This window comes from Anopheles funestus, chromosome 3RL, assembly GCF_943734845.2.
Source record: "Anopheles funestus chromosome 3RL, idAnoFuneDA-416_04, whole genome shotgun sequence".
NCBI lineage: Eukaryota > Metazoa > Arthropoda > Insecta > Diptera > Culicidae > Anopheles > Anopheles funestus.
The window spans coordinates 46,072,880-46,085,237 of record NC_064599.1 but is presented as its reverse complement, the minus strand read 5'-3'; the positions used below and the strand labels follow the sequence as shown (position 1 = coordinate 46,085,237).

General features: G+C 35.1%; 2 protein-coding genes across 9 annotated transcripts in view; one reads left to right on the top strand and one right to left on the bottom strand.

Moving 5' to 3' along the window:
* The window catches only part of LOC125769135 (liprin-beta-2), a 30,989-nt gene extending 21,166 nt beyond the window's left edge, over positions 1 to 9,823 (bottom strand). Inside the window, exons 1-2 of one of the 6 annotated variants that reach the window (XM_049437620.1) lie at positions 9,752 to 9,823; positions 8,452 to 8,716 (exon numbers count right to left, since the gene is read on the bottom strand). Coding sequence is in view for 4 of the 6 variants with exons in the window: in XM_049437621.1 (XP_049293578.1) it covers positions 471 to 600 (130 nt within the window). In the remaining 2 variants the exon portion in view is untranslated. Of the gene's footprint in view, positions 1 to 470; positions 762 to 5,154; positions 5,272 to 8,451; positions 8,717 to 9,618 lie in introns of those variants that run through there. The other 5 variants (XM_049437619.1, XM_049437623.1, XM_049437621.1 and 2 more) reach the window with 5 other exon arrangements.
* The window catches only part of LOC125769142 (choline transporter-like 2), a 95,995-nt gene that overhangs the window by 74,787 nt on the left and 8,850 nt on the right, over positions 1 to 12,358 (top strand). Inside the window, exon 1 of one of the 3 annotated variants that reach the window (XM_049437659.1) lies at positions 10,866 to 10,948. The exons of 1 other annotated variant lie outside the window; for it this stretch is intronic. The gene's annotated coding sequence lies outside the window, so the exon portion shown is untranslated. Of the gene's footprint in view, positions 1 to 10,865; positions 10,949 to 11,467; positions 11,573 to 12,358 lie in introns of those variants that run through there. One more of the 3 variants, XM_049437663.1, reaches the window with a different exon arrangement.

The following is a 12,358-nucleotide window of genomic DNA, read 5'->3' as shown; positions in this document are numbered from 1 at the left end:
ATTACAAAAGCTTTATTTTTGTTCCGGGTACAATGCCATGATATGAACGCACTCAATATTCAATAAAACTTATTTCTTTGTTGAAAAATCCAACTTTCCATGTTATTTCCAATGCGCGAGCTCACCAAGAATTTTGCGATACATTTATCGACCGCACAAAGTTACAATTTCGCTAAATCTGAACGAGGTTTACTAAAAATCTCTTTTTCAAAATATCTCTCACATCTATTTGAAGACTTGTGTAATCAACCATCATAATCGTAACGAATTCATGCTCATTAAAAGGAATGTTACAAACGAAAACTTGATTTTAGCATCAAAACATCAACAAGGAAATCTAAGAAGTTAATCGAAGTAATGCATAATTTTTATCTAAAGAACACGAATATCCATGATTGGAAGTGAAAGTATAGGAAAAGCTAAATAATTACGTATAGTGTCATATAAAACAAAAACATAACGATGCTTACAGCTAAGACAACTCCTGCCGGTGAATGAATTCCTAACTTTTCTGCCAACACCATCTGCCGGTATGCTGCCATTTTCACTGGAGTGTGAATTTGGATTGTTACATGCTCGAAACCACCACCAGCGGGTCATAAGCGCTAAAGTTTTTTATACGCCAAGACTACAGCTCTGTAGTTATAACAACACTTGCAATAAATACGCTGCTCACTTTACGCACATACAACTGGATGATTCCCACAGCACTGAATGGACTGTGAATTGACACTTTTAACATAGACCACTGAGAATAAACACTATAATTGAAACCAATTATCACACGAACAACGCGATATTAACAAGCATACAATTTCTACAACTAATATTCGGTTGATACGTTTAAGTAATACGCATTACGTTACACTTACATATCACAAATTGATTGTTAGTAGGTCAGGCGATTCTATTATATTAGACATTAATAAAAATCAGTTCGTTTTATAATTATAATAATATTCCACTCTTTGTTTTTGGTTAATCTTATTTATAAATGCACACTATCAATCTACATATTAACACATCTCTCTCTCTCTCTCTCTTCTTGGCTTTAACGACCTTACAGGCCACGCCGGCCATTTCTGGGCTTACTAGACTTATTTTTACCACGTAGCCGGATAGTCAGTCCTTGCTACGGGGGGACGGTCCGGATGGGATATGAACCCGGTCCGGTCGTGTGGACTGGCGCCGTTTATCACATGCACCACCGGGCCGCCCCGGTTATTATATTATCATATCATATTATCATATGATACATAAACATGTCAATTATCAATATAATTTCTAAGCGTGAATTTGAATTTAACTTGGCACCTCCTAATACAAGACGATGTTCCCAGCCACGATATTACATCTTTGCTGATTTTTGGAGATTTACTACGCTACAACTGCACCACTATCTACTTCAATATTTCAAATTTGAAGAAAATTAATTTAAAAGCACATCTTACATCGTTAATATATTATACAAACAACAAACAACACTTTTTACATGATTTGTCTCAATAATGAATTTGCCTATTCTTTTTATTTGAACACAAAGATAAAATCTGAAGGGCACGTAAATACACATACAATACATTAGATACACCAAATGTACCATTTTTTGAGAATGTGCAAAACATTGCATAATAAAACTTGGAAACGTGCACAACGCCTGAATAGCTTAAAACATAACCAGAAAAAAACTGAATCTATTTTCATCTTTTCGTAAATTTCTATTTACGTTCATTGCAATAAAATCACATGTTGTACAAACAATTGTGTTAATTTACCACTTAAATAATAAATACATACAAACAGGCCGTATGATAGGACCTATTAAATAATGTACTTCAATATCATAATCCTATACCAAATGTACATCCTGCAATAAACGACCCATTTATAGACACTGTAATTTCACAAACGCTTTTCCTGAGTACGAGTCATTGCTTGAAGGCGCAAGCGAAATTAGAACATCTTCAACAATGAAAAAAGTTCAAGACCGACTGCATATGTAAACAGACATACGCTATTGGTATCATGAGTGATAACGTAATGATACTAACAGAAAATGCCACAGGAAGCGAATGTCAGTGTCATAATGTGGCGTCGGTTCTCATTAAAACTGAAAATACCAACTGATTTCGTCTTGCAGAAGGCAAAGCCAGTCGACAGTGCGCCATTCTTTATGTTCATTTTTTTCTCATAACAACCGAGAACTTCGTCACCAATTTCATCACAGTTGAGAAACTGAAACATAAACACCACGGTAACCAGCAGGAATACATTTTCCCATCGTCCTCAAATAGCTATTGGAGTTCCAGCTGCGTAAAAGCCAGCAGTAGTCTAATTGGAAAGTAATTATAGGAGATAATTAACAGCAGTACTATTATATAGACCAGCGTAATCAATGACACACTAACTATGTGCACTATATGTATATCGATCCTGTATTTTACAACACAAAAACACTTATGTGACTTATTTTTTGTTATCAATCATATTGCGTTTTATTTGCGGTTTAAATAGATTGATCTAATACGTTGTTCCGCAAAAAAATACAAAACTTAAAAAAAATATCACCCATTGCCGAGAGCTACGTCAACTTATTTCTATTTTCTTGTCTAATGGTCATACATTCGCACAGCATCAGTAAATACTGACCTGACGGTTCTACTGTAATGGCCATATATTCGTTATGGGTAGATTTTCCTCAGTATATATTTCATAATAAATTAAACGACAGTAATGTATGACAATATAAGTTACTAATAGTATTATAAATAGAGCTTTACATTTTATTGTAATACTTTTCAAAGGATTGTCCTAATTTTTCATCCGTAATTTGCTTTATATGTACTCCTTTTACTGCATTTTTTCATCACTACACATTTTTTCGTTAGCATCACAATAACCAATAGTTAGCAATCATACACAACAGATATTATTCCACGATCCTTACCGAACCTATTTGGTTGAGTTAAAGTTAAACATGCAATCAAGTGTAATAAAAATCCATCACAAGGATACGAAATAATGGCTAAGGATTCAATTTGATCAGCGATCCATGTTAAGATTGCATTAGCTCTTGATACGCATCGATCCACATGACTAAACCTTGTTTTGGTACAAGCTAAACCAAAAACTCTAAACCGCGATACGAGTGTAACCCTCCAAATCAACGGAAAAAACATGCTCATGCATGATTTTAAATCTGCTTTCTATCAATACAGTATTACCTAGAAAAATTAAGATATTTGCTTTAGGAATATTTACTTTTCCTCGTACAAGTGTAGAAATATGTAAGAATCCAACAAAAACTAGGTCTAATGAATTATTGTAGTCAAAGATTGATCGAAAACTGACTTATCGAAGTGTGTATTTGAGTAGACGATGAGTTTTGCCTAATAAAAACAATTAAAATTGCATTGCGTAGCGGTTTGGTATTTTATATCGTAACACATACATTTGTTATAGTTACGTACGACATTTGTTACAGTGTTTAATACAAATTCAAAAATATGTACTTTAACAGACATCGCTGCCTTGGTTGGTTACCATTTAGAAAATTCATTTTAATGGGTTAGTCATTAAATGCGTAACCATTCATAAAAGAAAGACGATGAACACAATTTTAAGGAATGAACGCATATTTTCCTCAAAAACTAAAAACAATTCAACAATGAATTACAAAAAGGACGAATTTCAAACATACTATTATTCAACAGGTAGCAACAATTATATGCATTTATGTTCTACTTTATAGTTTTTACCTCGATTCAAATGTGGTAAATTCTATTGAGAAACAGTGTTGTGCACCACCAACATAATATGAAAGCAAATCAATGAATTAACAGATGAATTTTATTGATTGAATCAAATTTAGGAAAACATTGAAGAAGATAAAAGAATAAGAAATAGCTCACTCTTTAAATTAGTCATGGTTTCTTTAAGTTTTTCAACGATATAAATACCAATAACTATGTCAACCAACATTTAATCCAGTTAAACCATTCACTTAGCCCATATTTAGGGGCACAAGGGGCATACAAGGAAATTGAAATCGACAAAGCTCAGTGAATGCCGCTTTGATTTCGTTTGATTCAAATTTATATTATTGTTTTGTGTATTATTTACATATTCTTGCGTGTACATCCTTCTAGCGTCATGCATTTCTCCTTGTCGTAAGCATTCTCTCTCACATAAACACTTTCTCACCTTTCTCTATAATAATTTTCATAACATTTAAAAAGCATTCTTTCACTCAAAATCTTTCCTCATTCTCTACATTTGGCATTTATTCGTGTACATAGACGAATGGAGTTGCACAGTGTATTCAAATTAAGATATATCTCCTTCTTATTTGACTGTACACTCTGTCCGTGCATGAGTTAGTCAATCGTACTGCATATTCTAGTGCTAGTGCTTCTATTCTAGTTCTAGAGTGTGATTGTTGTTAAACATTATGAAATGATGGATTTTTTTTATAATAAGCTACAATATCGAAAAACATTTAGTTTATCCATATTTCTCATTGCAGATATTACTCCAACAATATATAATGCACATATTGCTAACGGAATTAGTTTAGCTATTGGAAAGTTATTAAAACAGTTAAAACTATAATATTAAAACCTAACAGATGGTAGCTTTCAAATATACACCACAGCAACCTAGCAAGTTCCTACAGATCACCACCAAACAACGGAATCATGGTCAAGCTTCTATGGTTGGAAAAAAAGAGCATAATATTGGCAGTAAATCACATCTACTCTATTAAATTGAAACTATTTCACGCACACTTCTTCCATTCATATCTGTACAGTCCTTTAACCATAATCCTTTTCTTGCACCCTTGCATCACTTCATATTCCTTGGCACATTCCAGCAGTTTGCGCGATACGGTCAAGATGTGTATGGTACGCGAAACAATTTGATGAAAATAAACTTAGAAAATTCCACTTTTTTAACATCGATGCACTTTACTCTCAAAAGTTTTAAACTTTATCACTACACACAATGCTTATGATCATGTATTGAATAAGCACCAACACATACACAGCCTTTCTCGAGAAACCCCCGTAATACTATAGGCTTAATCGTACACCAGTTGATGTTAATTATTAAGAAACATTACACAATCATCACATATTAACAAGGAAAACGAACAGATATATTAACTTAGCAGCGCTTTAAAAATCACTACCGAGGACTACGAGACCGGCAATATTGTCAACAAGTATTATCTCAAAAATACTTCTTCAGCGCAGAACGGACATTCACATAATAAATACGCAGCAAAATAAAGAAATGCTCTATGGCTCTCGCTACCGCATCAAACGCTTATATGAACTGAGCAACAAATGTCTCTTGCTCTTGCCGGAGCGTTATCACTGTTAATTTCATTTCATGTCCACCTGCTCTCTGTGACAACAAATACGAACTCACAGCATCCAAAAAAGGATACTGCAGGACATGCGTCCCATGAACTTTGGTGAGAGAAGCAAAGCAAAGAGAATTTTCAAACGGTCACAAGATTTTGTAGGCTTCTGAAACGGTGGATATACATGTTCTACATTTTTTTCTTTATGTTTAATTTGATGACGGTATTGAATATAAAAATATTAAGATACAATATTTTCTTCCATGTACAGATTCACAACATTTAAAACATGGAAATTCATTACACTTTTACCAAACTAGATGAAATTCACTCGTTCATCGAAATTATTTATAGCACAGATTACCAAAGAAAGAGTATAAATGAAGCTAATTTCATGATAGTTGTTATTGATTACCTGGATCACTAACAAAACGTGTAGTTGGAAAAGTTTTAACATAAGTGCATCCAAATCGCAGCATGAACTTTACACACTTCATTTAAAAAGCTTACACATGTTGTCTAAAAATTTGAAGAGCTTTCAATTTTTCCAACATTTATATTGGAATTTATAACACTGTATAGAAGAGCGTATGAATAGCAAATTTATAATGTTTATAATTGTAATGTACATTGCATACTTTTGTTAGTATACTAATGTAAATTTTGTACGTTCTATCGTTGATGGTCTCCTCCAGAAAGATGCTTTTCAAAGCATTGATACAGCTTTCAACAAAGCTTTTATGTTTTAGCTTTTGCCTCATTTCAGGATCAATCCTTTTGATTTCCCATTGAATGTACTATGGAGCAATCTAGAACGATATGCGGCCAAAATTAATTTCTCAGATTTATTCAAAAATAATACTAAAAAATTTTGATCCTATTTTTGAGTTCAAATTATTTATTGAGATCAATACTACAGACCAGGTGTTGAAACTACTTTCAGATAGTGAAGACGATCCTGAAGTGCTGTAAAAATTGTTAACGACAAATGCGTTATTTGCCGCGTGCGTGCTGAACTTCGGAAGGAAGCAACCTTAATGAGCTTTCAGACCCATCAAGAATATTTATTGGTGCATTGATTCACGTGAAAAATATCACTAGCGTCGTGATGACAATATTTTGTGTTGTTCGCCATGGCTTGTATCCCGGAGAACTAGCCGACTCCTGATATATGTATCCGTGTACACATGTACATATAGCAGCACCGGTCTCTTGTACCAAATTTCAGTACCAAACAACGACTGTCTATCCTGTTTCTCTTTATCAGACACTACAACCGATTCGCGATCTTGGCCTGCTGCAGGAGTTCTCTATACCGCGTACGTCAATTCATTATCTCGATCTTCCTTTGCATCAACGTCGTCACTCCACTTCAGTTTAGTCCAACATTGTTCATGCGGATCCTCTGTCCATGTGGACAATTAAGAAGGACTTTATGAACTGTTTCGGATGGTACCATTCGAATGACATGATCAGCCCTCAGGAGACTGGAGAGTCTAATTTACTGTACGACAGTGAGTTCATAATTCATCTCTTAAAGCTCGTCAATACAGCGGCTCCTTTATTGTCCTTCCGGGAAACAGGACCTCTAAAATGCTCGATCATATCAGAATCTCGATCGACTTATAGAAGATGGTCTCCGAAGTTTCCACCTCTGTGTTGCGGATGACCCTCTTTAGAGTCAAATTGAAAAGTTAACAGACTAACTCCTTTTCCTAGGCCGTAATATCCCCGTATTACTATTAATATCCTTTTTCAACATCGTAATATCCCCGTAATTCACTGCTCTCAATTTCACATCTTCTTGTACAGGGTGTTCGGTATAGATTTGACATAATTATCATTGATTATATTGTACCATAGGTTAGAGGTAACAACATACACTTCTCTTGGCTAGTAAAAGTTTGAACCATTATTCATTCACATGCAAGATCTCAGAAAGGATGAACGACCAGTACCTACCTGAATGACAGAAGAAAATAGCTTGCATCATGATCATTTGTACCGGCCATCAAAATAAGGATATTAAGGAAGCTGCCCAATGCTCAATAAATACACCAAAAATATTCAGACATGAACTAGTGAATTGCAATGGTGACTGCAATGGTCCTCTCTGAAAAATTAAAAATAGTTCTCTCTTCTCTTGTTGGCTCTAACGACCCTCTAAGGTCACGCCGGCCATTTGTGGCTTACTAGACCTACTTTTACTGCGTAGCCGGAGAGTCAGTTCTTGCTACGGGGGATCGGTCCGAATGGGATTTGATCCCAGTCCTGCTGAGTAGACCGTCGCCGTTAATTACATACACCATTGGGCCGCCCCAAAATAGTTAACCTAAATAGTTAACCACTGTATTTGCACCATAAGTGTTGTAAGTCACATTCAACAAGTTAACATTATTTTTAATTGTTTTCTGCTTGTTATAGTTATACACAATTTTAATATATTTTTAAGAGCCGGAAATACGTGAATTTATCAATTTTGATAGTTTATAGATAATTTTAACGAAAATCAATTCATGTATATTTTGAAAATCTTGTCAAAAACTGCAAAAGATTGCTATTTTTAACGATTTTACACATAATCGTACGAATATAAACGAACAAATTTAAATAATTTCTATCAAAGGTAGTATCAAAATAATGTTTAAACAAACACGCACACACATAATTGGCATGTGTCCGCTGCAATAGCTTATATAAAAGCATGTTTGTATGTTGTATGACATTTAAAACCATATCTTTACACATCAGAAAACACAAAGAAGTAGACAATAACGTGACCAAGACAGTAACGTAAGTGTTCCAAATCGAATACGACTTTTGGTGAGAGTTACAAAGTCACAGAATTCGTTTTTGATATCAGAGTTTAAAATTATCTTTCATGTATCTTTTTCTAGCAGATGAAAATACACTTATCATTAGGTTGGATTAAGATAACAGAAAAATGTAGTTATTATCACGATTTTATCTAAACAATAAGTAAATTAACTAAACAGCAGTAAGGTAGATTGAATGTTTTATGTGCCTCAATTCTTATTTCTAATATGTTATAACTGAGTACTATAATTTTTATTCAACCTTACCTGATATGATGCCGTCCATCTGTTTTAGAACGGCTTCCAGTAATTCATTCGCCTCCAGTTCACTTGATATTATTTTATTTTCGGTCGTAGTGGACGCCATTACAATGGGGATACCGTTAGGTAACTTCCTGTATTACAGCACGAATAAGTCAATCCGATTCTCTTGTTAAAGCTACACACGCACTGTGACACTCGCGATTAGACGATCGTAATATTTGTTACAAACTTCATCATTCCATCACACGCCTTTTTCGGGAAGCCATTTCTGTTTAACATAATTAAGGATACATAAATTTTATGACAAATTCTATTATTTACATGTTTGTTAAGCTCATTTATCAAGTAACACCTTTTGGCCCTAAGTACGGCGAATATGGTTTATATTCCAACGTTCAGAATATTATTTAGACGCAAATATTTCTTGTATCACTTTTGTTATTACGTTTGCGCAATCCATGCTTTTGTGTTTTATTTGTTTTTGCCACTTTTGCAGATTATGAGTCAAAGAGTAACGTAACCTACGACAATGGAAATGACGGAAACTGTGTAGTAATTGCACAACATACAATTGGAAACCTTTTTCACTTCTAAACGGCAAAATTCACATTCTCGATGTATTGTGGGTATTCACAGAAAGCCATTTAATTTTTGCGAGGAATTTGTAACTAAATCGTATTGAATATTTTACAAAATAAACATATGTATCAATTCATACATAAACGATAAACTAATCATTGATTTGTTTCTTTTTTTAACTTTCACCACTGACTAAGACGCTCTTTACCTGCACTGTTTCTGATAGTTCACGGTAACACATCACACACACGCATATTGGCACGAACGATTATTTAATCGTTAGTCATTTGTCGTGGCATTGACTCAAAAGGTATTCATTGTTTTTTTTACTGTTGAGTAGGTATATGCAAAAAAAATGGAACACGACGATTATCAACACTCCTAGAAGCGTCAATCTAAATACATAACACAGATTTCAACGTTATCAATTGGAAGATATTACACAAAACGAGATATTTTGCTCTGTTAGCCAAACTTTACCACTTTCTGCGACAGTGTTGGCCTAATTTGTGCCATTTCAATGTATGCATCGGATAGTAAACAAAAAAAAAACAAAGTTAAGCTATGCGCGGTGGACGCGTTGCAACTGACCTTGTTACTTTGAAGTTCTGTACATTATGTTTATGAACACGTTTAACCAGCTAATCTTACGAAAAGCGTAATACAAAATTTACTATACACAATCCCTAAACTATGTTCAACAATCGTTTACATTACACTTGACCTAAAGTTTAACAACACTTCCGTGCATAAGGGCTTTAACAAAAGAACGCGATGTCTGCACTTTTGAGAAACGCTATTTTGACGTTGAATTAAATGGAATGAACAACGTGCGCATTCACTGTCCATTTGTATTGACATTTTATATTTCGGTTGACTGCGTGCTTAATGTTCGTTTACACTAAACAGAGTAATATTCCAAATTTAAAAATCTCAAGCGAATACCTATTGGTGTTCTTACTAGAATAAAAATTAATCAAACACAAGTTTTCACGTTCATTTATGCGAAATAAAGAAACAATTAAAGGTCAACAAGAAACAATATCATAAAAACGATTTCAATCTTTATAACTGTATCATCGCACTGCAGTTATTTTGCATTCTGTAATGATGCAAAATCGTGTACATATTATGAAAACTTCATCTTGAAACGACAACATGCAGTTCGCATAAATTCCATATTTACCCTCGATTGTTCCTTGTGAAGTATATATTTTTCATTAAATGGAAATGTTAAATTTACAAGCGAAAAAAATAATATCCTACAAGTAAAGCTCAAGTTCCCTTGTGCAGTAATCGTAACATGTGGTTTGTCCGACAAAACCGTCCTTATAAATGAACCGGACAAACCGTAATTTTAAATGAAAAAGAATAAAATTTATATTAAAATAAATTAAATGTTATGCCAACTATAACGTAACACGCATATAATAATGAGTTTATAATTCATTTGCTTGTTAATATATTTTAATGTTCCTAACATGCAGTAGGATTTCTATCTTCTAACCACTTCATTTCGCGCAATTGTGCATTTCGGAATATTACAAGTGCAATGATGCATTGCATGAGTTTCCATCGCAGTCGATACGTAAACATATTTCTGCAGATTTGCAGTTTTTTTATGATTGTAGAAAAAGTGAAATTTAAATTACAACTTGTAGGTATGTTTTTTCACTGCAATCGAACACTCTAGGAAAAAGTCATCAACCATATAGCGGCGATGCATCTATTCACGAGCGCATTGCCATAGGTTTTCAGAAAAAAGAGAGCCGCGAGAGAACACCTTGTTCGGTGAGCGAGCGCGAGAGCATGCATTTTGATAGAAAGAAGGAAGCCGGTCTAACGCACGCACATTTTCATTCGTTATTCAGTTGTGAATCAGTTTGGTTTGCTTGGGGAATTCCGCTTCACGAACGATCAGGTACGAGCAAAGTAGGCATACCATTATTTTGTTGAGCTATTGTTAAAGTGTTGTTTTTTTCGCTACTGAACGCGTCCGGGCGCAGACAAAAGTGTGTGGTGATTTTCGAATGCTTTATTTTCGCATTGCTAGCAAGTGTATTGTGACGCAACTGTTCAGCATCAAAGCAGCTCAGACCAAAAGCAGGGCATCAATTTAAAGGGAAAGTTGGGTTCTCTCTTCCACTGTATAGGTGAAAGTGTTGTGATATCGTTAAAACTCCATTTCAATCATTCTAAGTCTAATAGTACGTGTAGGTTGTTTTGTATCATAAATTGCAATACAACACTAGAAGTGTTTGTCGGATTTTCAAAAACAAAGAGAGGTCGCAGAACTCTCGACATTGCACGCACTCTATGTAACAAGTTCGGACAAGCTCGGAGTGAAGCGCAGCATCCGCGTCCGGGGGAATCGGAGAATAGAAAGTGTGTGTTATCTTTCGCTCGTGCGCGTGCGAAACATGCCATTTAGAATAGGATAACAACACAAACAAAGAGATACCCCGAGCTCAATTCTCCCTTTTGGCGAGTTTATATCTGTGGCTGGGAGAGCCATTACCGGAGGCTGGAAACCATCGTCCCAACGGTTTGTAAAAAGGCGGTTTATTGACCGTCGTCGAACGAACTTCCCCGACAGACTATCAGCTGTTCAGTAGAATCCCATAACAGCACAAAGCAACAAGGTTGGAATGATTTTGTTTATACCTCCGAGCGTGTCGTAGTCACGAGACATACCCCTTAGCAGGTCATTTTGGTTTAAAGTGTTCACTAGTTGTTTGGAATTAACAGGGTGCATTGCTTTAGAGGCAATGGAAAAAAAATTATGAATATTTTGAAGAGTCAACCCAAGTCGTAACATCCGATATTAAATGAATGCGGGTGATGCGGCGTTGAACGTGTTTATCAAAACGAACAACGCCTACTTCATTGCCAACTGTTGCTACAACTTACGCAGAATGATTATCGCAACCTGTTGAGTTTGGTGTGAAAACTATTTTCTTCACGACGACACACGTTCACCGGTCATATGCGTACTTTGTGCAGTTTCTTTGTTGTCTGAGGTACGGTACAAAAGCATAATTGTTTCGTACGCAACCCCGTGACTTTAGTGTCTGTTTCATTTAAAGTGGCCGTGCTTGGAATTTGAGTTTCACTTCACCAATTGTGGAATCAGTTAATTGGCACAACAAGATCGAATGTGTGTTTGTGTGCGCGTATAAATGAGGCGGGGAGTTTCCTTGCGTCTAAATTAGCAAAGATCTGATGCTCACTGATCTCACGGAAATATAGTTAGGTTTGGTTTAGAGTTTACAGTGTTTTTTTAAGTACTAGACACACACACACATGATTGTTAAGAAATCTAGTATCTAGT